This window comes from Hypanus sabinus, chromosome 6, assembly GCF_030144855.1.
Source record: "Hypanus sabinus isolate sHypSab1 chromosome 6, sHypSab1.hap1, whole genome shotgun sequence".
In the NCBI taxonomy this organism is placed as follows: Eukaryota; Metazoa; Chordata; class Chondrichthyes; order Myliobatiformes; family Dasyatidae; genus Hypanus; species Hypanus sabinus.
This window is the reverse complement of record NC_082711.1, coordinates 49,162,811-49,189,741: the sequence shown is the minus strand read 5'-3', so window position 1 is coordinate 49,189,741 and position 26,931 is coordinate 49,162,811. Positions and strand designations below refer to the sequence as shown.

At 41.3% G+C, this 26,931-nt stretch overlaps 1 protein-coding gene across 6 annotated transcripts in view; it reads left to right on the top strand.

Annotated features, from left to right (window-relative positions):
• The window catches only part of LOC132395448 (sickle tail protein homolog), a 640,240-nt gene that overhangs the window by 296,874 nt on the left and 316,435 nt on the right, over positions 1–26,931 (top strand). For all 6 annotated transcript variants that reach the window (XM_059972075.1, XM_059972076.1, XM_059972078.1 and 3 more), the window contains one exon: positions 24,510–24,793. In XM_059972075.1, the coding sequence (XP_059828058.1) occupies positions 24,510–24,793 (284 nt within the window). Of the gene's footprint in view, positions 1–24,509; positions 24,794–26,931 lie in introns of those variants that run through there.

Sequence of the window (26,931 nt, the reverse complement as noted above, 5' to 3'; positions counted from 1 at the left end):
TCACCCCTTTTCACCACTTCAAAGCTTAGCAAAAATGTTTAATCTCACATGAGGTATTATTGTTTTATACATGTGCATTGTGATGAAGAAAATATAACAGCAACAAAATGCTTATGCAGTGCCTGTAATAGAGCGCGTTCATACAAATTTGTTGCTCACCCTCCAGACATTATTGGGATATTTGATCAAAGGTTGTTAAATCGGTTTAAAGAGAGAAAGAGAGACGCAGTAGAACTCCAAAGCTCGATGAGCAAGCAACTGACGGCGTTGCTGATGATGGAGTTGTTTAATTTTGGGATGCTCAAGAGCCTTTAATTAAGGGAGCACAAATATTTCAGTGCTTTATGAAGATGAGGAAATTTTTTTTTAAACAAGACAAAATCTGCAGGTGCTAGAAATCTGAGCAATGCACAAAATGCTGGCGGAACTCTGCAGGCTGGGCAGCATCCATGGAAAAAAGTGTAGTTGACGTTTTGGGCTGAAACCCTTTGGCAGGACTGGCAAATAAAGTCGAGGAGTAGATTTGAAGGGTGGGGGGGGAGGGGAGAGAGAAACACCAGCGATAGGTGAAACTTGGATGGGGAGGCAAGAAGCAAAGAGCTGGGAAGTTGATTGGTGAAAGAGACAGAAGGCCATGGAAGAAAGAAAAAGAGGAGGCGAGTTTTTTTTAAGGTAAGGCAGGGATGAGGGCACAAGAATGCAAATTTTAAATCTGAAATAATGTTTGACCCATGGACTTTGTAAATCACTGAGCAGGCTGGTGATGGATGAAGGGGACGTGTACCTTGTCAGCCAATGTCTGGATAGTATGTTTTTTTAAAAGAGGATAGAGTAAGGGTAGTTGACAAGGAATATGTTGCAGTAGATAAGCCCAGAGGTAATGATGGGCAAGGGTTTTGGCACCAATGAAACAGGTTGGGGTCAAGCATTTTGAGTTCAAAGTTCAAAGTAAATTTAATATCAATGTACATGTCACCATATACAAACCTGAGATCCATGTTCTTTCAAGCATACTCAATAAATCCAACAGCCTTAATTGAATCAATGAAAGACTAACCAATAGGGCATAAAACCAGTGTGCAGAAGACATAAATTGTGCAAATATAAAAAGCAAGAGAAAAAATAAATGCCTACAAATAAAAAAACAATAGATAGCAAGATATGAGATGAAAAGTCTATGAATGTGAGTCCGTAGGTTGTAGGAACATAAGATTCAGTGATGGGGATTGAAGTTATCCCCTATGGTTCAGGGGCCTGATGACTGAGGGGGTAATAATTATTCTTGAACCTGGTGGTGTGAGTCCTGAAGCTCCTGTACCACCTTCTTGATGGCAGCAGTGAGAAGAGAGCATGTCCTGATGATGCATGCTACTTACTTGTGACAGCATCTATGTAGATGTTGCTCAATGGTGGGGAGGGCTTTCCCTGTGATGAGCTGGGCCATATCCTCTACTTTTTGTAGCGTTTTCCATTTGGGAGCATTGGTGTTTCCATACCAGACTGTGATGCAGTCAGCCAATATACTCTCCACCACACACCTATAGAAGTTAGTCAAAGTCATAGATGTCATGTTGGATCTTCACAGGCTCCTAAGGAAGTAGAGGTGCTGCTGTGCTCTCTTAATAATTGCATTTATGTGCTGGGCCCAAGACTGATTCTCTGAGATAACAACACTGAGGAATTTAACGTTGCTGCCCATCTCTACCTCTGATGGACTGACTTTCTGAAGAAAGACTCTTCATCTCATATCTTGCTATCTATTGCTTTTTTATTTGTAGGCATTTATTTTTTTTCTTTTTATATTTGCACAATTTATGTCTTTTGCACACTGGTTTTATGCCCTATTGGTTAGTCTTTCATTGGTTCTATTAAGGCTGTAGAGGTAGAGGTACCTCTACATGAGGACTGACTCATTCATGGACTGCTGGTTTCCTCCTCCTGAAGTCACCAATCAGCTCCTTGGTCTTGCTGACACTGAGTAAAAAGTTGTTGTTGTGACACCACTCAGTCAGATTTTCAGTCTTCCTCCAACATGCTGATTCATCACCACCTTTGATCTGCCCTTAGCCTCCATCGCTCCAAAGTAAAGTTCCCCATGCAAGACTCCTTCAGAAAGTAAGGAGGCATGGGATCCGAAGAGACCTTGCTTTGTGGATCCAGAATTGGCTTGCCCACAGAAGGCAAAGGATGGTGGTAAATGGTTCATATTCTGCATGGAGGTCAGTGACTAGTGGTGTTCCGCAGCTATCTGTTCTGGGACCCCTCCTCTTTGTGAATTTTATAAATGACCTGGGTGAGGAAGTAGAGGGTGGGTTAGTAAGGTTGCTGATGACACATAGGTTGGGGGTGTTGTGGATAGTCTGAAAGGTTGTTAGAGATTACAGTGGAAAATTGTTGGGATGCAGATCTCGGCAGAGAAGTGGCAGATGGACTTCAACACAGATCAGTGTGAAATAGTTCATTTTGGTAGGTCCAAATTGAAGACAGAATATAATATAAATGGCAAGACTGTTGGCAGTGTGGAGGATCAGAGGGATCTTGGGGTCCGTGTCGATAGGACACTCAAAACTGCTGCGAAGGTTGGCAATGTTGTTAAGAAGGCGTATGGTGTGTTGACATTCACCAACCATGGGATTGAGCTCAAAACCCGTGAGGTAATGTTACAGCTATATAAGACATTGATCAGACCCCACTTGGAGTACTGTGTTCATTTCTGGTCACTTCACTACAGGAAGGATGCGGATGCTATAGAGAGAGTGCAAAGGAGATTTACAAAGATGTTGCCTGGATTTGAGAGTGTACCTTATGAGAATAGGTTGAGTGAACTTGGCCTTTTCTCCTTGGAGCAACAGGGGATAAGGGGTGACCTGATAGAGGTGTATAAGATAATGAGAGGCATTGATCTTGTGGATAGCCAGAGGCTTTTTCTCAGGGCTGAAATGGCTAGCTTGAGGGGGCATAGTTTTAAAGTGCTTGGAAATAGGTATTGAGGGCATGTCAGGGGTAAATTTTTCACAGAGTGGTGAGTGCATGAAATGGGCTGCCGGCAGCGGTGGTGGAGGCAGATACAATAGGATCTTTTAAGAGACTGTTTGATAGGTACATGGAGCTTAGAAAAATAGAGGGTTATATGCTAGGGAAATTCTAGGCAATCTCTAGAGTAGGTTACATGGTCAGCCCAATATTGTGGGCTGAAGGGCCTCTAATGTGCTGTAAATTTCTATGTTCTATGTAAGCAACCAATTTTGTCCAACCTCTCATTATAACACATGCCCTTTAATCCAGACAGCATCTTGGTAATCCTCTTCTGTACCCTTTCTTAAGCCTTAACACTCTTCTTATAATGGGGCAGTCAAGACTGCATACAGTACTACAGAGGCAGCCTAACAAATGTTTTATAAAGCTGCAATGCAACTTACTGACTTTTGAACTCAATTCCTCGACTAATAAAGGCAAGCATGTTGTCTGCCCTATCAACCTCTTGCCACTTTCAGGGAGCTGTGAACTTGGACTGCAAGATTCCTTTGCTCATCAACTGTCTTGTCTTGTTATTAGCTATACTGCCTTGCTTGATAAGAATGGGACCCTCTGTCCTTGCAGGATTGTTGATTGTGTACAAAGTTCAGGACAGGATGAGCAGGAGAATGAGGGACACTTATCAAATGTACAATTGGTAAATTAGAAATCTGAAGAACTTCAAACTTGGTGTTTTAAGGAAGATAGGCAAGAGATGGGGCAGTGTGTTCAAGGAGAGGAAAGAAAAAAGATATCTGAGATTTGGCAATTTTTTTTCAAAAAAAGGACAGTAGGTGATTGGTGGTGCGAGGTAAATGTTGAAGATAGATTTAAAAGGAACTGGAAAGGCAGCAAAGGGGTGAGAAGCATCAGCAACAGACGATCTGTGATGAGGTGTTGGATCAGACTATAATGAGAGCAAACCTGTGGGAGCACTTGATGTGCTTCATGGACAAGCTGGGCTTAAAGATGGTATGAGGGGAGAGATTAGAGAAAGATGTTTGAGCAGTGGAATTTTCAAGGAACTTTGGCCTGGTGGGCTTGGAAGGAGGTAGCCAGTTAAATGATCTCAATCCGAATGACAAATATGTACACTAGCTCCTTCCATTTGTTGAGGGGCCAGATGAGTTTGGTCCAAGGTTTAAGGTGGTCGTGTTTTAGGTGAACAGTTTTTGAAGTCAGGAGCTGCACAATAGTGCAATGTGTGATCCAGCCAGGTCTGCCTGACTTGGCTAAAACCAATTGTTCACAATGTCCATTCAAACCTATGATCCCTGAAAGTGGAGCTGAGAGCTTCATCGAGCCAGAAGCTAATTTGTGCCAAAGATGTTGTCTTTTCTGCTACCATTGTGAAGGAGGTACAGGAGCTCTTAGATCCCACACCACCAGGTTCAGGAACAGTTATTACTCTTCAGCCATTAGGCTCCTGGTGCAGTATAGATAACTTTACTCACCTTAACTCTGAACTGATTGTATTTGTCAGTCTTTGTGTGTAGTTTTTCATTAATTCTATTGCATTTCTCCATTCTACTGTGAATGTCTGCAAGAAAATGAAACTCAATGTAGTATATGGTGACTTTCAACTTTGGACCACAGGCAATGCTGGTTACATTGTGGGGAGAGGCTCTTTGACAGACTGTGTCCATGCTGCATGCAAAAGCAATCCAGTTAGTCTTTCCTCTGCCTTTCCCTGTAGCACTGTAAATGTACATTCATTTTCTACTGTGATACCTTAAACAAAAGATAGAGATCCAACATGTTCTATGTAACTTTTAAATATTGTTTTATTTGGGTTCTGTCTTGGAAGCAAACTTTGCAGTGATCCAGTAGGTGGAGCACCACTCCACATTTAATAGGTTCATTTTGTCTGATCATTCTGTACTTGAAATAGGATCTTGATGTTCAAACTTGGTACCAAAAATAGACATTTTAGATTGCCTGAAGACTTAGTTGCTGTTTAAATGATGTGAACTGTGTAAATGTATCATCTTTCACTGCATTTTAATCTACACGTTAATAGAATGGGTGTGGAGAAAATGTAATTGCTGTTCTCACTCGTATTCAATCATTCATTTTTCAGAGCGGTTAAATCCAAAACGTGTGATTTTGCAGAAACACTTATATACTTTGGGAATTCTGAAGTACTACAAATTTACAGTGTTAGCACAGCATATCAAGTGCACAGCTATACAAAAATTAGAAGAGAAGGAAGAAAGAATAAAAAAAAGTTACCTCAAACAATCTAACAGGTGGGGGGGGGGGGGGGGAGTCATCACTTCCCCGGTTATAGGTTGACTGACTATAGAGCCTAATGGCCGAGGGTAAGAATGACATCATATGGCACTCTTTGGGGCAGTGCTGTTGTCTTAGTCTATTCCAAAAAAATGCTGCTCTGTTCAGCCAAGGTGGCAAACAGAGGGTGAAAAACATTGTCCAGAATGACCAGTATTTTCTGTTGGATCCTTTGTTATACCACAGCCTCCAGTGTATTCAGTTTGACGCCTATAACAGAGCCAGCCTTTCTAATCAATTTATTAAGTAATTACTTGGTCTGAAAATGTTTCTGATGTGCAAATTTTATGATGTCTAAATTTAGTTCATTTCATTACATACACTTGCAATTAAATAAAAATCCAAAAGAAAATGCAGATGCTGAAAATCTGAAATAAAAACAGAAATTCCTGAAATTTGCAGCAAGTCCAGCAGCATTCATGAAGAGAAACCGAGTCAATGTTTCAGATTAAAAATGCTTTAACAGAATTTGTAAACAAAACCACAAATTAGTTTTAAATTGTAAAGAGAATGAATGGTTGTAGAAGGGGATGCAAATTACATGAGTGTCCTTTTACCTGCAGTTTCCAGGGATTGAGGAACAAAATTATAGCCATCAGCTACAATTAACAAACTCTTAATTGTGTCCTTCTGCTATTTAAATGTTGTATCCAGTCAAGGGAAGCCTGTTCTCCTCTAATGAAAGCTTTTGTGTTGCAAGTCAGTGTAAGCATGGCTCTGGTACATTTGTTTTCAATTAGCTGGGTAAAGAAGTAAGTTCTTCAACAGCCTGAAGAATTCATCAAGTGAAGCCAGGAATTGCAAGTTCAGGTTTTATTTTGGAAAAAGCTAGAGGTCAATTGTGCAATATCTTCGGCTAGCAGTTGGATCCCAGAGAGGCTAGTCAACAGGAATCCAGTTGGAATTCAAAGTCAATTCTCAATTCACATTACCACATGTATGTTGAAAAGCGCAAAGTTGAATTAAAGATGCAAAGTGCTGAAAGTATTTAGCAGGTCAAGAATCACCTGTGCAGAGTGAAACAGTTAACATTTCACAATGAATGCCTGATATATCAGAGCCAGGAGTCAAACATGTTTTAAGTTGCAGAGAAGGATGGCAAGAACAGTGGAGATGTCTGTGAATGGTGGAGATCAAGAGAGTGTGAATGACACGAAGCAGTATTGGAGCTGGTTGAGAAACGGTCTTCAGGCCTATTAAATGTAGCTTTTATTTGGAGGAGATAAAAAAAAGAGATAAAGCATTGGAAACCACAATTGTTGCTGGGAATCTGAAAGAAAAGAGAATGCTGGAAATTCTCAGCAGGCCAGACAACATGTGAAAAGCTATAATAAATGAACTAATATGACAACTTGACCTTTGTTCAGAACTGGCCAGCATGCATGCAAGCTGAAAAGGTTGGGTACCTGAGGTTGTTGAATTGAGTGTAACATGCCTACTCAGAATCTGAGATCTGAACTTTGAACTAATGTTGGGGTTCATTTGGACAAATATTGGAGGCAAGAGGCAGAGAAGTTAGAGTTGGGATGGAAGCATAGAAACATAGAAAACATACAGCACAATACAGGGTCCTTTGGCCACAAGGCTGTGCCCAACATGTCCCTACCTTAGATCTACCTAGTCTTTACCCATAGCCCTCTATTTTTCTAAGCTCCATGTAGCCATCCAGGAGTCTCTTAAAAGACCTTATAATTTCCACCTCCATCACCGTTGCTGGCAGCTCATTCCATGCACTCACCACTCTCTGCGTAAAAAAAAACTTAACCCTGACATCTCCTCTGTACCTGCTTCCAAGCACCTTAAACCTATGCTCTCTCATGCTAGCCAATTTAGCCCTGGAGAAAGGCTTCTGACTATCCACATGATCAATGCCTCTCATTATCTTGTACACCTCTATCAAGTCACCTCTCACCCTCCATTGCTCCAAGGAGAAAAGGCTGAGTTCACTCAACCTATTCTCAAAAGGTATGCTCCCCAATCCAGGCAACATCCTTGTGCATCTCCTCTGCACCCTTTCTATGGCTTCCACATCCTTCCTGTAGTGAGGTGACCAGAAATGAGCACAGAACTCCAAGTGGGGTCTGACCAGCATCCTATAAAGCTGCAACATTACCTCTCGGCTCTTAAACTCAATCCCACGGTTGATGAAGGCCAATGCACCATATGCCTTCTTAACCACAGAGTCAACCTGCACAGCAGCTTTGAGTGTCCCGTGGACTCTGACCCCAAGATACCTCTGATCTTCCACACTGTCAAGTCTTACTATTAATACTATATACTGCCATCATACTTGACCGACCAAAATGAACCACCTCACATTTATCTGGGTTGAATTCCATCTGCCACTTCTCAGCCCAGTTTTGCATCCTATCGATGTCCCGCTGTAACCTCTGACAGCCCTCCTCACTATCCACAACACACCCAACCTTTGTGTCATCAGCAAATTTACTAACCCATCCCTCCACTTCCTCATCCAGGTCATTTATAAATATCGCAATGAGTAGGGGTCCCAGAACAGATCCCTGAGGCACGCCACTGGTCACCGACCTCCATGCAGAATATGACCCGTCTACAACCAATCTTTGCCTTCTGTGGACAAACCATTTCTAGATCCACAAAGCAATGTCCCCTTGGAGCCCATGCCTCCTTACTTTCTCAATAAGCCTTCCATGGGTACCTTATCAAATGCTGAAATCCATATACACTACATCTACAGCTGTACCTTCATCAATGTGTTTAGTCACATCCTCAAAAAATTCAATCAGGCTCTTAAGGCACGTCCTGCCTTTGGCAAAGCCTTGCTGACTATTCCTAATCATACTATGCCTGTCCAAATGTTCATAAATCCTGTTTCTCAGGATCTTCTCCATCAACTTACCAACCACTGTAGTAAGACTGTAGTATAATTTCCTGGGATATCTCTACTGCCTTTCTTGAATAAACAACATCCGCAACCCTCCAATCCTCCGGAATCTCTTCCGTCCTTGATGCTACAAAGACCATTGTCAGAGGCTCAGCAATCTCCTCCTTCGCTTCCCACAATAGCCTGGGGTACATCCCGTCTGGTCCTGGTGACTTATCCAATTTGATGCTTTCCAAAAGCTTCAGCACATCCTCTTTCTTAATATCTACATTCTTAAGCTTTTCAGTCCACTGCAAGTCATCCCCACAATTGCCAAGATCCTTTTCCAAAGTGAATACTGAAGCAAAGTATTCGTTAAGTATCTCTGCCATCTCCTCTGGTTCCATACACACTTTTCGATTGTCACACTTGATTGGTCCTATTCTTTCATGTTTTATCCTCTTGCTCTTCATGTACTTGTAAAATGCCTTGGGGTTTTCCTTAATCCTGTCCGCCAAGGCCTTTTCATGGCCCCTTCTGGCTCTCCTAATTTCATTCCTAAGTTCCTTCCTGCTAGCCTTATAATCTTCTAGATTCATATCATGATCTAGATTTTTTAACCTTTCACAAGCTCTTCTTCTTGACTAGATTTACAACAGCCTTTGTGCACCACAGATCCTGTACCCTACCATCCTTTCCATGTCTCATTGGGATGTACCTGCTCAGAACCCCACACAAATATCCCCTGAATATTTGCCGCATTTCTTCGGTATGTTTCCCTGAGAACATCTGTTTCCAATTTATGCTTCCAAGTTTTTGCCTGATAGCCTCACAGTTCCCCTTACTCCAATTAAATGTTCCCCTAATTTGTCTGTTCCTATCCCTCTCCAATACTATGGTAAAGGAGATAGAATTGTGATCACTATCTCCAAAACTCTCTCCCACTGAGACACCTGACCAGCTTCATTTCCCAATATCAAATCAAGTACAGTCTCTCCTCTTGTAGGCTTATCTCCATATTGTGTAAAGAAACCTTCCTGAACACACCTAACAAACTCTATCCCATCTGAACCCCTCACTCTAGCGGTGGAGAATAAAAATGATGAACAACTAGCAGCCCAGAGTTAATCTTGAAGACCAGAAGAAATGCTCTGTAAAGCAATCACAAAGTCTGTGCTTGGTTTAATCAGTGTGTAGGAGATTGCACTGGGAGCACTGAATGTAGTGAACTTGGTTGAAAAACGTATAGATGAGTTGCTGGGATCACACTTCTGTCTGTATCTCACCTTCTCCCCTTTTCCTGCATGCTGGGATATACAGTATTATTAAAGAATAAGTGGTCATACAGGCTTGGAAGATTAACACAGGATTGGGCAGAGTCAGCTTTGATTTCTGAAAGAAAAGTCAAATCTTTATCTCATTTGGGAGGAGTATAGGAACTGGAGAGGCCCAAGTTGTTCACAAGCTATAGTATATCAATGATTTGGATGAGGAAATGAAGCATGTTATTTGCTGGTGATACAAGGCAATGGGCTTTGAGGAGGATACGGGAAGGCTTATTTCTTATTCATATTTTCTTACAGCACAGAAGGATGTCATTTGGACAATTGAATTTGCCCATTTTAAGAGCAATCCTGTTAGTCGCATTCTCTTATTTCCCTTCCTGAAACCTATTTTCTCTTGCATGTTTATCAACTCCTCCCTTATTTCCCTGCTTCCAGGGTTAATTTACAGTAGAAAATAAATCTACCAGCCAGCATGTTTGTTGGATGAAACTGGAATACCTTGGGGGAAATCTATGTGGTCACAGGGAGAACTTATAAACTCCACACAATTAGCACCAGAGGTCAGGACTGCCTATTTCAGATTACCAACATCTCCAATTTAAAAGAAGTTCAAACTTGAGTCAACCGTTATTTTGCTTGTAACAGTTTCTACATCAAATACAGAATAAGTTGTCCATCGCCATTTGCTCATGAGAAACGTGTCATGGTGATAACTTGTCCTCTTTCTGGGTCATCTCAGTGGCCAATGAAGAACCAACACCATTGCTCTGGTTTCAATAAACAGAGCCATATTGCCTTCCCTAAAGGAAGTTCTTGAACCATTTAGAATTTTGCAATTAGTTGGTGCAAGTAGGATCGCTGTTCTTAAATTAGGTTTTCGTTCCAGATCTAAATTGGAATCTTCTAACCATAGTGGTAAGATTTCAAATGGTTCCATTTATTATCCGAGAATGTCTGCAATACACAACCTAAAATACTTGTCTTCGTAGAAGAACCTCAAAAGAATGAACAACAGAGAAATGGTAGAGCTCTCAAGCCTCCTTCCCCCTCCCCTGTGCAAGCAGCAGCAGGCATCATAACATCAACTTCACCCTCCCCCTGCTCATTTCAGCAAAAAGCCTCGGTGTCCACTACCCACCAAGCAACAGCAAAGCTTCCAAAGAGAGATCATGATGTGCAGTCAACAAAAAGTATTGTTTACTGGACAGTTTGTCTTGCCGCAGGTGCTCTCTCTTACTTGCAAGGGACAGAGACATGTCACCCATTTTCATAACGAAGGCGGAGAATAACTGTCGCTGTTATGATATTACAGTCTGCCGCGTCACTTTTTATTCCAAGAATTGTCAGCAAACTCTCCCACCATCGAGAGATAGGAAAAGAGAAAGAGCCTGGACTTGGGGAATTGGTCTTCCACAGGGCCGCGCCCCAGAGTCGCCATCTTCCAAGCTTCTCCTGAAGAATGTCAGAAAACCATCAGATGGCGAGCTCCTGGAATGGGAACTGATCCGCCGTAAAAAAAGATGTTGGAGTCGGTGCGCAAAGGTGTGGTACAGTCTAAAAGCGAGTAATTGTCTTGGATGTTTTTGTTATGATCACATGACCCTGTTGGACCTTGGTAATGCAGCATATTGCAAGTCTGGTTCACTGGTTTCTTGGCCAAACTGATGGTGGGGGAGCTGCGTAGCCTCGGTTGTAGTGAAGACTAGACATCGTGCCACGGGCTTGCTTGTTGCAGCAATCCAGGAGGGGTGATACTGTGGCCCTGTGGCACGGCGTTCATGCTGGACTGGGGGGGGGGGGCGCCTCCCATTGGTGGTGCCTCCAGTGTTTGCTTGGTGGAAGGCAAGCCTGACTGAGTGTGTAAATTCATCTATGGATGGCTGAGAACTACATATTCTTGCTGACAACACTCGTGTACCGTCAGGTTACAAAACAAGACAACTCTTTAGATGACTCGGTCTCTCCCTCTCTCCAAACCCTCCTTTCCCCCCTCCCCTCTCCCCCCTCTCCAAACCCCCCCTCTCCCCCCTCTCCCCCTCTCCCTCTCTCCCCTCTCTCCCCTCTCCAAACCCCCCTCTCCCCCCTCTCCCCCTCCCCCTCTCTCCCCTCTCCCCCTCCCCCTCTCTCCCCTCTCCCCCTCTCCCTCTCTCCCCTCTCCCCCCTCTCCAAACCCCCCTCTCCCCCTTCTCCCCCTCCCCCTCTCTCCCCTCTCCCCCTCCCCCTCTCTCCCCTCTCTCCCCTCCAAACCCCCCTCTCCCCCCTCTCCCCCTCTCCCTCTCTCCCCTCTCTCCCCTCTCCAAACCCCCCTCTCCCCTTCCTTCTCCCCTTCCTTCTCCCCTCTCTGTGTGTGTCTCTCTCCCCCTCCCCCTCTCCAAACCCTCTCTCCCCCTCCCCCTCTCCAAACCCCCCTCTCCCCTTCCTTCTCCCCTCTCTGCCCTCTCTGTGTGTGTCTCTCTCCCCCTCCCCCTCTCCAAACCCCTCTCTCCCCCCTTCTTCTCCCCTCTCTCTCTCCCTCTCTGTGTGTCTCTCTCTCCCCCTCTCCAAACCCCTCTCTCCCCCCTCTCCCCCCTCCTCCCTCTCTCTCTCTCCCCTCTGTCTCTCTCTCCCCTCTCTCCTCTCTCTCCCCTCCTCTCTCCCCTCCTCTCTCCCCTCTCCCTCCCTCCTTCTCCCCTCTCTGTGTGTGACTCTCTCCCCCTCCCCCTCTCCAAACCCCTCTCTCCCCCCTTCTTCCCTCTCTCTCTCCCTCTCTGTGTGTGTCTCTCTCCCCCTCTCCAAACCCCTCTCTCCCCCCTCTCCCCCTCCTCCCTCTCTCTCTCTCCCCTCTGTCTCTCTCTCCCTCTCCCCTCTCTCCCCTCCTCTCTCCCCTCTCCCTCCCTCCTTCTCCCCTCTCTGTGTGTCTCTCTCTCCCCCTCCCCCTCCTCTCTCTTCTCTCCTCTCTCTCCCCTCTCTCCCCCTCCCTCCCCTCTCCCTTCCTCCCTCTCTCCCTCTCCCTTCTCCCCCTCTCATATATACATATCTACAAATAATTTGACCATATCTTTAATGATATTCTACACTGTATGTAATATATGTGCATTATGGTACTGCTGATACTGTGTTCTGCAGGAATGCTGTTTCACTTGTTTCTATTCATGGGTCTTCATGTATGGTTGAATGATAACTTGAACTTCTTGTGGGCTTTTCCATTCTTGGGCATCATTGTTGCAACCAGTCAGCAGACTCTCTACTGTACACCTGTAGAAGTTTGTCAAAGTTTTAGATGGCATGCCAAATGTGTGCAAGCCTCCAGGCCCTGTCATGCTTTCTTTGTAGTGACACCTATGTCCTATGTCAAAGTTTTTTTGGTTTTTTTTAATGCATGATATTTGTGCCCAGAGAAGGCAATATTAAATCACTCTGTAGAAAAATTTGCCGCGACCAATCATGGTCGTAGTCATACTTGACTCTGTCATACAACACGTGATTTGCTTTGTACACAAGGACCTGTATGCAAAAAGTTTATTTCTGCTTTTTGAGTTAGTAGTTCCATGTGCATGGAGTTGTATCTGGAAGTTAATGATTACTGAAGATACCATAGATACACAATACTGCAGAGAATATTGCATTGGATTTTACTTATCCAGTGCAATTAGCACAATATTGAAGCTGCTCTGTATTTATCCTGAAAAACGCTGAAAACATTGTTGATACTTTTAGCTTACTTGGCCAAGTAATGCTAGCAGATTTTATCTTGCAATGTTGCAAATCCAGTTTTATGAAGTTCATTACATTTGCTCAGTGATCGGATGCATAGGGTAGAAGTTAGTCAGCTTGGAGTGTTCAGGAGTTTGGAGTTGAATTCCAGTGTCCTTGTCAAAAGTTTATACATTTTCCTTGTGAGCTGTGTGGGTTTCTGCACACAGTCCAAAGACGTTCCAGTTAGTAGGATAATTGGCCATTGTGAAAGTTCCCATGATTAGGCAAGTTTTAAATCGTTGGGGCGCCGGGCGGCACAGCTCATTGGGCCAGAAGGGCCTGTTTGTGTGCTGTATCTGTAAATAATATAAAAATATCTTTAAAGGATTCCATAGCTTGCTGCTGAACATTCTTTGCTCCCCCCCTTGGCCAATTCTTTTAAATTCTTTTCATCCACACAGTAATATTTGTTTCTATATTATTTTCCTTCCCCTTTGTCCAGGTGCACAGCTGCATACAGGTGTCAGAACAATCCATTATCAAGGGCTTTTTAAAATGTTTTTATCCCATTGCTGAATATCCTTGGGGATTCCATGATGCTTCTGTTCCACAGACTGGAAATTTGAGATGAAATACTGCTGTGCCAACTTCCATGGACAGCACCAGACAACTGTAAAATTCTATCTGTAACGTTCTCCTTCGTGTGTAACTGATAACGTCGAATTCAACGTCGAGATAAACCACAGTCAATGAGAACCAGATCGCAGTAAGAAAAACCATTTACTGTTCACTCTTCACATTAACATATGGTGAAAACTGTTGATAAAACAATACAAGATTGATACAGTATTCCTTCCTTAATATCACATTTCAATTGTAAATACTTGCAAAGGTGACTATAACTACATTACACTAAGGTGCAGTATACAGGCAGAGTTTACCTGCTCCATTGACTACTTTAAATACACTTCAATGCAAACTATCCGCAACTCTTTAACTAACGAAAGCATAAACATTATCGACCGTCGTTACTTCTAACAGGATCGACATTAACATCTTAGTTCAATATATCGATTATCTATTAACTTACAGCGTTGCTCTCACTGTGATTTCTCATGCCTGCAAAACTTCTGCTCAGGTGAGCCTCGTGGTGAGCCCCCACCCTCGCGCTAATTTCAAACCGGTACTTTCCCACAAGACGCGGCGAAACCGGATGTGACGTCATCGCATGCCGATATATTTTACATGCAATGAATATACTTTAAACACTTCTAATTCTAACTAGAAAATACTATCGAATGAATTACTAAGCGAAAATATTATAAACTAAATAACTGTCGTAAAGACAGCACACTATCGTTAAGATGTTTTTAATGCAGGAGATTCTGGTTAATTGGGGCAGCCGGATTTATTTGGGATAACTCTAAATAACAAAAACTAATTGAGAAAATAGCCAAGATTCCCTTTGTTTATTTGGGCATTTTGTTGCTTAATTGGGACAGGAACCTGTTGCAGAAAAGATTCTAACTGGCCTCAGTCCCGTGCACTTGTGTAAGACACTACACTGTTGTTGGAACAAACACTTCTTAAATAGTGTCAGTTGCAAGTGCACATTTTCAAAAAGCAGTGATTTTTGTTACTGATAGTTGGCAAGAAATAAAGTATAAGACAATTCAGAGCCGTTTTGCTCACTTAGGGTTCAAGCATTCTGGCTTGGAGATGACAGAAATGGCTAGCAGTGAAAATGAAATGATTTCACTACTTCAGCAAGTTAGGAACTATGAAGAACTTGAATGTATCAACAATTATCTTGAATGTTAAATGAAAATGAAGTTTTGGAGGATGTGATATCAAAAGCATTGTATGAAGGCAGTCCATTATCTGAACTAGGTGTCTGTGATGATTTTGTTTATTTACAGTCAAAGGAACACAGCAGTGTACACTGGATGAATTCCTTTATTGATGACTATTAGGAACTAAAACATAGTTTTATAGTATTGTGGTAGTATTCTGTATTTCACTTAAATACATAATTTGTTACTCAGTTAAATGCTAGTTTGTCTTTTTTCATACTTTTTTTATCTTTGACTAACTGGGGCAGCCACTTCATTCGGCCTAAATGTACTGAACCCAGTGTGTCCCAATTAACCAGAATCCACTGTATTATATTTAGCTTTTACATGAAATATATATATAAAGAAAGGTGTTGAGTTGGTGGCTGACAGTTGTTTTTTAAGTTCATAGGAATGATTTTGGGGTGGGGGGAGAGGTGAGTTAGAAGTCATGTTGGTGTTTCTGGACAGGAACGCAGCGTGTTAAAGGTCAGACTGGAGTCTAGGTCTCTGCTCCTTGCTTAAAGGTCAGTGACGTAGAGGGGTGACCAAGGAAACCCAGAGCCTAGGCCTGTACTCTGCATTCAAAGGTCACTTATGTGGACATGGGGCAAAGGACATCTGAAGGTCAAGCCTCTGTTCAAAGGCCAAGGCCATTAATGTAGGTAGGTGATGAAGAACATCCAGAATCTAGACCTCTGCTCCGTGCTCAAAGGCTGACAACCATAGACAGGTGATGAAGGACATCTATGGATGTCACAAAGTCTCATTTCGCTGGGTCCAAAGATCAGATGTCCTTGTGAGCAAGTGGCTCAAGGGCAGGTGAGGCAGTGAGCCTGGAATTTGGGGTTCCGTCATCGGCTAATCTGATGATCAAAGCCTAAAGGATTATTGGGAAGTCCAAAGGTGAAGACTGATGACCAGAAACTTGAGACAAAGCCCAAAACCCTGTCCTGAGGTTGAAGAACTGTCTGAGTGTGTGGGTGTAGGAAAGAGGAAAACTGGGTTTGCTCTACTGCTGCTTTTGTTGCTTGTTGTTCTGACCAGCATTGTGGGCAAGCTGTGTTGGCACTGGAACAACCTGGCACTCAATGTCAGTAAGATGAAAGAGCTGATTGTGGACCTCAGGAAGGATAAGACGAAGGAACACATGACAATGCTCATAGAGGGATCAGAAGCGGAGAGAGTGAGCAGTTTCAAGTTCTGAGGATCTAACATGGTCCCAACATATTGATGTAGTTATAAAGAAGGAAAGACAGCAGCTATACTTTATTAGGAGTTTGAAGAGATTTGGTATGTCAACAAATACACTCAAAAACTTCTACAGATGTACCGTGGAGAATATTCTAACAGGTTACATTACTGTCTGGTATGAGTGGGCTACTGTACAGGATTGAAAGAAGCTGCAGAAAGTTGTAAGTTTAGTCGTCTCCATCTTGGGTACTAGCCTACCAAGTACCCAGGACATCTTTAGGGAGTGGTGTCTCAGAAAGGCAGCATCCATTATTAAGGACTTCCAGCACCCAGGTCATGCCCTTTTCTCACTGTTACCATCAGGTAGGAGATACAGAACCCTGAAGGCACACACTCGGTGATTCAGGAACAGCCTCTTCCCTCCTGCCATCCAATTCCTAAATGGACATTGAAATCTTGGACACTATCTCACTTTTTTAATATATTATTTCTGTTCTTTGCATGATTTTAATCTATTCAATATACGTATACTGTAATTGATTTGCTTATTATTATCATTTTGTTTTGTTTTTTTCTATATTATGTGTTGCATTAAACTGCTGCTAAGGTAACAGATTTTGTGACACCTGCCAGTGAGAATAAACATGATTCTGATTTGGAATGTGTGGTGACACTTGTGGGCTGCCCCCAGCACATCTTCAGGTTGTGTTGGTTATTGATATAAAGGACCCGTTTCAACATATGTGTGATAAATAAATAAACCTTGAGTCTGAATCTGGGTCTGATTCCAAGTTCTAAATCTGTTCCTGGGCTGAAAAGGCTCAACATTTTCCCACACAGATTTCTGCTCTCCTCAGAAATGTATCTGGTGCATCTTTGCTGTAGGAATATATTCCTAGGAAGTAACTTCCACTGGGGAGCCCCAGACTTAAATTGGTGTATCTTACTCTGCCTTTGAAATCCATTCCATTTTCATCAAAGACTTTGAGAGGAAGAACACAAAATTATTTCAAATCAAAGACTCAGCATCAGAACTGGGACAGAGAGTAAACATGTTTATTTTAGGTTGCAGAGGGAGATAGATGGGACAAAATATTATCTCTGATATTAGATTTCTAGCAGTTTCTTTTTGATTTTCGATGATAGAAGACCTGCTGTTTTGCAGATTGCATGTGGTACTTGGCTTGTACCTCAAAACAGCTGTGTCCTGAGGAAATGCTCGATTTCTTCATCGCATGCTTCAAGATGAATTGAACAAAATTCCAGTGCAATAGTTCCTGAATTAGCATAGTATAGCATCGAAACAGTAAAATCATGCACAGTTTATCATACCTACCTTATCTCTTCATGGCAATTCAGTGATGTTGTATGCCTTTACAAATATTATCTTTCGGTAGGTATCTTATCTGCGATTTTGGGGGAAGTGGGTAAGAATTCATCTAAATTTGCTCTACATTACTGATGTGGTGTGGATGCTCATCTACCTTTCATCTTGCATTCAGCAGCAGCCAATGAATAAGCTACTGTAGTCAGGTTTTAAGACTATAAGACATAAGAGCAGAATTAGGCCAATGAGCTCATTGAGTCTGCTCTGCCATTTCATTATGGCTGATTCCAGATCCCATTCAACCCCATACATCTGCCTTCTTGCCATAGTCTTTGAGACTCTGACTGATCAGGAAGCTACCAACTTCGATCGTAAATATACCCACGCACTTGGCCTCCACTGCAGTCTGTGGCAGAGCATTCCACAGATCCAGTATACTTTGGCTAAAAAAAAGCCTTCTTTACTTCTATTCTAAAAAGTCACCCCTCAGCCTTGAGGCTGTTTCCCCTAGTTCTGGATACCTCCACCAGAGGAAACATCCTCTCCACATCCACCCTATCTAGTCCTTTCTACATTCAGTAGGTTTCAATGAGATTCCCCCACCGCCCCCCTGCTATCTAGACTAATTTTTTCTTGCTTATATTCAGATTCTGTCCTTCTATGACTTGTTAATGCGTCTGTACAAATACTTGTTAAAGATGAAATATACAAATACATAAAAACAAGAAGTGCAAATAAAGAGCAAAGTGGTGAGGTGTTCGTGGATTGCTGAACTGATTACTTAAGCTTGTCTTTGGAACCTCTGACTGTAACTCAATGCAATTTATCCATTAAGTGTTTAACAAAGCAAAAAAAAACACAAGAAATAGGATTAGGACATTCAGCTCCTGAAGCTAGCTCTGCCAGTCAAGTGGATCCATGGCTGATCTTCATCGAGAATGTTTTTCCTGCCTATCATTAGATTCCTTTCATATACCACAATAAATTAACCTCTAGCTTGTATGCAGTAAGCAAGTATTCTATCAGTGTAGAGAATTCCGGAGGCTCATCACACTTTGAATGAAATAATTTCTCCTCATTCAATCCTACATGGTCTTCCCCTTATTGTCAGTTTGAATATCCCATCTCTAGACTACCTGGGCATTTACTCTGGCTAGTCTATGAGGAAATATCTATGAAAATAAAAAGAAACTGTGCAAAGTATAAAATATAAAAACAAAGTGCCGTGAAAACTCAGCAAATGAGACTGCATCGTTAGGAAGAGAAACACTTTAGGGGTCAAAGGCTCTGTCAGAACTTTTGAGTTTTTATGTTTTAACATGGTCACACTTCATTTTCTAAGCTCTTTAAAACACAGGCAGAAACCACTCGATCCCTCCTCATCCTCAGGCCTACTGCCTCCGGAACCAATCTGATGTATCTTTATTGCACTCCCTCTGCAATAAATACATTCCTGATTGGGTAAGGAGAACAAAACTGTAATTGTTTGGTCTCATTAGACAGAGCCCATATAATTTCAGTCAGACAACTTTCACGTACAAAAATGCCCACAAAAACTGTTATGCTTGAAGTTGTCTGAATATCTAAATCTTAATCAAATGAAACTTGGTCAAAGTTTGGTTGTAGTGTAAATGAATGAATACATCATTCAGGCCATGTTCTCTTCTCAATTCTACCATTGGGCAGGAGATCTAGGAGCCTTGAGTCCCACACCAGCAGGTTCAGGACCTTGAGTCCCTGCAAACATTAGGCTCCTGAACCAGCAAGGATAACTTCACTCATCACAGTGCTAAGCAGACTCCACAACCAATGGACTCAATTGCAGAGGCTCTGCCGCTCCTGTTCTCAGTAATATTTTTTAAACTTTTTATTATTTGCATGATTTATCTTCTTTTGCACATTGGTTGTTAGTCTTTGTTATTTATAGATTTCCATAAATTCTATTGTATTTCTTTATTTTCCAGTAAATGTCTGCAAGAAAATGAAACTGAAAGTAGTATTTGTATATGTACTTTGATAATAAATTCACTTTAAAGTTGGGGAACTGACCAAGTGTCCTAGGATGGTTTCTCAACCATTGTTTTTCTCTCTCCTCTCTTTGTATCTAAATATTGGTATCATTGTAGTTTATCTGGAAGTGGTCTGTGTGCTGGAAAATACTATCTATAGTAGTTCTGTCTCCAGAAGGCACAGAGAGCTCCAAAGCACATAATATAATAGATATCTCTTCTAATGCTGAAGTAATCTATTGCTCTGATGAATCACTTATGTGGTGTTATCTTGAATTTTTTCGCTGCTTCCTGCCATATCTCCCACCAGTGTGATTCTACACAGGTCCAAATCTCTATTATTGGTATGTTGATGAACTTATAACTCTGTGCTATCTCAAATGGAAATAACTTTACAATTTCTATGCTACTTCCGTGAATATCTTCTGGTTTTCTGTGGAGCTCTAGATCAGTAAGTATGCATGATTTCAGAGCTTTTTTCTGTCAGTAGTACTGTTGTTCTCTAATATTTGGTGCTTGTGAATGTTCGACATTATCTTCCTCACTGGCAATTTCTTTAGCTGCAAAGACTATTTCTATTCGTCTTAAAAATGTCTTTTAATTAAAGATAAAGTGCAGAATAGGCCTTTCTGGCCCTTTGAGCTGCACTGCCCAACAATCCCCGAGAACCTCGATTTAACCCCAACCTAATCACAGGACAATTATAATGACCAGTTACCCTACCTGGTATGTCTTTGGGCCGAGGGTAAAAACTTTTGAGGACCTGGAAAAAATCACACACATTCCATGGGGAGGATGTCCAGAGACTCCTTGGAGAGAACGCCGAGATTGAACTCCAAAAGCTGTAATTGTGTGGGTAACTACATCGCTGCTTGTAAGTGCATTAGAAACTATATTAGTAGTGGGTATGTCCAAGTTTATCAACGGGTAAAGCCCTCCCCATTGCTGAGCACATCTGCATGGAGCATTGTTACAGGAAAGCAGCACCTATTGTCTGGGTCTCCCACCACCCAGGTCATGTTCTCTTTATACTGCTGCCATCGGGAAGAAGATACAGGGGCCTCAGGACTCACACCTCCAGGTTCAGGAACAGTTATTAACCCTCAACCATCAGGCTCCTGATACAGAGGGGGTAACTTTACTCAACTTCATTTGCCCCATCACTGAACTGTTCTTACAACTTGTCGACTAATTTTCAAGGATTCTTCATTGTTCTAGATATTTATTTCTAATTTATTATAATTAATTTTTAAAATTTGAATTTGCCAATTTATTGTCCTTTACACATTGGTTGGCTGCCCTGTTGGGCTGGTCTTTCATTAATTCAAAATGGTTATTGGATTTATTGAATATGCCTGCAAGAAAATGAATCTCAGGGTTGTATGTGGTGACGTCTATGTATTTTGTAATACATCTACTTTGAGCTTTCAATGTGAAGGATTCTCATGCTCAGGTATATGTACCGAGATTCTCTGTTTACCATTAGTAGTTGAAAAGCAGTTTTATCCAATTTCTTGCTAAAATAGTGATGCTGTACGATGAGAGTTTCTCTACCATCAGCACCATCACCTGATCCTCTTTAATGTTCCTGTGTTCCATGTTTAGGGCTGCCGTTTTCTTCTTTTCTATCACTTGTCACGATCTGCTCAGACTTGTCTACTCGATGTACAGCCAGAAAGTCTCTGACACCTGATATCAATTACTTTCACTGACGCTGAAGTCTTCTGTTTGTAGATGGTGTCATGGAGTTAGTCTGTGAAGTCTGCAGCTCCCATGGTCAGTGCCATCAATCAGCTGCTCCCAGGTGCTGCGAAGAGCTTTTTCGAACTGCTCTTTTTCTTTTGCTGCCAAAGCCAATACCTGTTCATTGGTTTTAACTTGACAGTGGTCTATGGTCCAGAACCAGAATCGGGTTTATTATCACTAATAAATGTCATAATGTTTGTTGAAGTATATAAAATTATGAGACACGTAGATGGGGTAGATAGTCTTTTCCCAAGGTGGAAATATAAAATAGTGGAGGGCAGAGGTTTAAGGTGAGAGTGGGAGATTTTAAAGAAGATCTACATAGCAATTTATTTAAACTTAATAGTAGGTACTGGAATGTGCTGCCAGTGGAGTTTGTTGAAGCAGATGCGATAACAACATTTAAAAAGGCATATGAGCAGGCAAGGAATAGAGGAATATGCACTGTGTATAGACTGACGTGGCTAGTGTAGATTGACAGGCAAACATGAAGAACCAAGAGTCATGTTCTAAAAGACCAACTCTTCCAAAAGTTCCTTTAAACCCCTAAGTAACAGAATGAAACTGACGAACTCCTCTTGCAAACTGCATTTTACATTTTTCTTTTATCTTTTATCTCGTTAATTCAAGGTCAGGACTTCACCAAATTTCTCTCATGATTTTTTAATGTTCCTTTCTCTGTATTCTTTTCTAACCCTTATTCCCTCACTGAGCTGAAATCAAGATTTATTATTTCATATTCCTTAGTTCTTGTTTGCTTATAATAACCTACAGAATTTTAAAACACAAACTTATCCTTTTATTATTGCTTCTTTGATTTGGTTTTATCAAATGCAAAGTTGCTTTGTGTTTTGATCCTTGTCCTTATACTTTGATCTCTCAAACTAACCACATAGAATCATAATCTGGCAGTTGGGGGTTGCCAGTCAGGAGATGTAACTATTTGTGATGAGACTGTCGAATTACCAAATTACGTTGTACATTCAAGCATGGAAGTCTGAATAAGTGTCCATTACAGAACCTGCTGGACAAGCAATTTTTCAGAATGGTTAGCTTGCTTTCTCAGTTTTATAGATCTGACAGTGTGGGATGTCTCTATTCTAAATTATAATGAGCTTTTTCAGGTGGAGACTGACGTAGTCAAGTGTGATTTTGAGAACTAGGAGTGGAAGGAAATAGTGATTTTTTTTCTTCTTGTCCATTTATCCCGTGTTTCTAGTTTAAGAAGGGGAGATTTAAATAAAGCAGGGAACAATAGACCAGCTCATCCGATTTCAACAGTAGAGCAGGTGCTGGAATCTATTATTAAGTAAAAGAACACTGAAAAAAGAAGAGCAGAGTTGGTCGAATCAGTATGAATTTACAAAAGGAATATTGTGTTTGGTTAAATCACTGGGAATTTTTGTGCTTGTAATTAGCAGAAATGATGTGGATAAACCAGCTGATGTTATGTATGTGGACTTTATTAGACGCTACACAAAATAGTAGCACATGGTATTCAGTGTCATTCGTCGTGATGAATTGAGGTTTTGTTCACAACTGAAAGAAAGAAGAAATGGGTCATTTTCATAATGGGAGGCTATAACTCTGAGCGCAATCTAACAGAACTCTTCACAATCCATAGCTCTGATTTAGTTGAGGAAACAAGTGGTCCAGAGCCTATCCAGGAAGCACATGGTGGCAACAGAGGGACTGTAGGAGAGTTTTGCCAGACTGTTTGCCAGGATGGTGGCATTGTGTTGGGAGAGATAAGCAGGTTGAGTTTAAAAAGAGTGACATCTAATTTAATGATCTGATTGAGAGGTGGCTTATTATTAAGATGGCAAGGGAATGGAAGCTTATATAGTTATTGTAAGAAAATGGTGTTGATCGAAAAGACCACCCATGAATGATCTTACTGAGTGGTAGAGCAGGCAAGAGGGGTTTATCCTTTGCTGCTGCTTCTGTTGTTTCTGTTGCTTTGTTTCCCTGAATACCAGAGATAGCGATGAACTGTAGATTCCTAATGAGTGCTGTTAGTAACAGTGGAGTTTGTCCAGTTTGGAATGATGGAGGCTGAGACCTTGAACATACTCAAAGCTGAGATTGATAGATTTTTCATCAGTAAATGAATAATTGTGGGACAAGGGTAGGAATATGGATTCAGGGAAAATTGGATCAGCTATGACCTTTTGGAATAGTGGAACAGCTTTAGAGGCTGGATGACCTCCTGCTTTTTTAAATGGTTTTATTGCTTTTTTATTGGCTTACAGATGAATAATTTCGGATAGCCCCACAGGATTTTACATGTCTGAACAAATTTCTGGTTCATAACTCAGCTGAAAGGCAGGATCATAAATGGTGCAGTACTTTCTCAGGGGGGTCCGGATCTGGCATTCTGGAGTACTTGCTGAAACTTTGAGGGGAATTTTGACCCCGTAATTCCTGACTTGGAATGCAAACACTTGAGATACGGATGATGTGGGTTGTAATGGACATTGCAAGTGGGAATATATCTACTTGATCTTCTAAGTGCAAGGCACAAATGCTGTTAGATTACTTGTATTCCTGTCAGAATAATGACCCTCAATCCAACATCAGAAGAAAGTTCTTCACAAGAGCAACATATGTCTATCCGTGGCTTTTCCCCAGGAAAAGAAAAGGTTGCACATTAATAATCCCAAACAAGCATAGGGACCAAAGATGGAGTTTACGTTAGGACAGAGGCAGAAATGGCCTCTTAAAAACCTGAGAGCATTTTCTTTCTGAATAGAAATTTTTGCATGACATAATGAGCCTGGAAGACTGTAAAATGTTTATTTAAAAACACAGAAAATTATCCAGTTTACTTTGAGTATATGAAGCAGAGGTCTAAGAGTCCATGGTGGAAGTGGGGCAGAGAATTTGAAATGTTTGGTTAGCTGCAAGTTCAGCATGGAACTTGAAGATTGGGATGTATTTAGGAGGTTGGTTACCAAGTTTGCATTTCAGTGGAGGGAATTACATCATGAGCAACAAATGCATAATATCTTCAAATTGGCTAAAAAAAAGCTTAAGGAAGTCACCTGTGAAGTTGTGATGGAGGACTGGGAATGGAGGGGAAGGAGGTGGTCTAGGGCTGATGTGTATTTTACAGTTCCACAGGAAGGGGCAGAGCATGGTTTGACAAAAAAAAAATGATCAGAAACTTGTGAAAGAAATACATATGATCCCCAAATGCAAAGGAAATAAATAGCAAGAACATACAGGCACGTTTGGAGAGAAAACCTGGGATATTCTTTTATGTTTGTATTCTGTTTACTTTTTTTTTAGATCATGGGAAATCAAACTTGCGTGTAACCTCATCAGATGACGCTGAGCGCATTAAACCAAAGGAAACGCTTGCTAATGGAAATAACCGGGCCTCAAGTACTAAACTTGCTCGGAACATCCCACGACGGCACACTGTAGGTGGAGCTCGCAGCTCCAAAGAAATATTGGGAATGCAACCATCGGAAATGGACAGGAAAAGAGAGGCCTTCCTGGAGCACCTGAAGCAGAAGTATCCCCACCATGCAACTGCCATTATGGGGCAACAGGAACGACTCAGAGATCAGGTATGAGAGCCTTGACCCAAACCTTGTCACTTACTGATTTGACTTCAACTCTCTTCCAGAAGGCATTGCCTGCTTGTGTATGATGCTATCTCTCTCAATAGTTATGGCTTTTCTGTCATGGGGGGCAAGGGGAGAGAATGACAGCTGTCTGCTGACCAAGTAAATTTTTCAACAGAAAGCCCCGAAGTCACAGTCCAATATCCAAATAATGCGGGTGTTCATAGTATTGAAAATCAGATTACCCACTACATGGTAGTCAGTTCAACTTAAAGCTGAGAGGTAAATTATGCACAATGATGGAGACTTGAGAGCAATGCCATTTTTCTGCATAGAAGGTGTTTGATACACAATTGGTACCTGCTGTAAGAGGGGTTGATGGATTCAGATAGATCCTATGTTTAAAAGCATTTAGACAGACATTTAAATAGGCAAAGCATAGAAGTATATTGACCTGGATTAGGCAAGTGGGATGAGTGCAATAAGGTCTGAAGTGTGGAAGGTGAACTCGTATCCAAGACAGAGCAGATAAGAAGCTATAATAAGTGATAATGGTTCTCCTATAATTATATCCTTGTTAACAAAATGTCTTTTCAGAGCAAGCTGCTCATTCTGCTTTGAAACTATTGGTATTTCATGACTGTACTATTGTAGTGTAGATGAACCTGTCCATACTTTGTTGTGGAGAGGTTTTGTTATTTGAGCTGGATACTTTAGGAATAACTAGATAAATGCTTGCAGTGGAGGAAGGATAAAACCATGGATTTGGAACTGCATTTGTTCTGAATTCCTGGACATTAGCTAGTTCAAGCATGTTGGCTTGAATTGTTTTTTCATCTCTGATGAATTCTGCAGCATAAAGGCTACACATTCTTGCCCTTTAGAAAAACCATTTATTTCCCTGTTTTCCATTCCAAAATCAACATTTTCAAAAGTGCTCAAATTCAAGCCAAGTTTATTATGGTGTGAATCTAAAATAGAATAATTTCTTAGTTTAGATGGTTTGAGTACAAATATTGAGCTTTAATTTTCTTTTCCCTTCACTGAATATCTACTGCTCTTGCAGTGTGCATATACGAAGCTATGCAGTGAGTTAAACACTTTCTCAAAAATCACCTGGGAAAGAAGCTTCCTTCAAAGTTTATAATACTTGTGAAACCACAGAAAGATAAGTTCAATATGTATTAAATTCAATGCACAATCGACACATGTCTGAATATACTAATATTGTTGATTATTCTCACAATCAGTGTTAAGCAAGGTAATACATACATGCCACACTGCATAACTATGTAAGTATCTGAGTAAAAGTAAAATTGTGGCATAACAATAACTGATAAACATAATACTTTTTCAAAGTATATCTCCTAAATGTTTAATGACATACCAAAACTTATGACTCTCATAATTTTGCTGTCTTAAGGGCAAGTAAAGAACGGATGGAGATGGATGTTGTTATGTGTTGTAACTCCAAAATATAAAACGAATTGAAAGAAAACTCGGAACCAGGAAATGCTTGTGCTTACTTTTGTTTTACTTTAAATGTGATTGTGCAATAATGTATGCCATTCATGTACTTTTTCTGTAATTAATTACGTAAACAAGAAAGAATGTTTACTCTGACAATCCATTTGCAATATTACTCAAATATTACTGAAATATAAAATACATACTTCTCCCTGCTTAGTAATAAACTCTATCTCAATACAAAATACATCTTAACTTACTGTGTATATATAGACAACCACAGCAGAATCAATTTCAAGATGGCCCATTCAGGCCTAAACATTTAATCGCTCTGGCGGGTTTCTTACTCTTGTGGGATAATGTTCTTCCTGACCAGGGAAGTCACTCTGTTTGGCAGGTGAGATTTGTGGCTGTGAAACAATCTCAGGTTCTGGGGCCTCCTCTGTGGTGGTTGTAGGAGATAACTCTGAGACGGAAGTATGTGGTTCTGACAGCTCTGGACACTCTGCTCTCCTCAACTGATCATGTGTCATCTCCAGAAGACATCAGATGCAACCTCCACTCTGTAGGAGAGTGGTCCAGTACTGTCTTTTATCATTCCAACTACCCACTTTTGATCACCTCTGCTTGTCCAGGAGTGAAACATCAAACCTCCTTGTTTGAGGAGCCCTCAA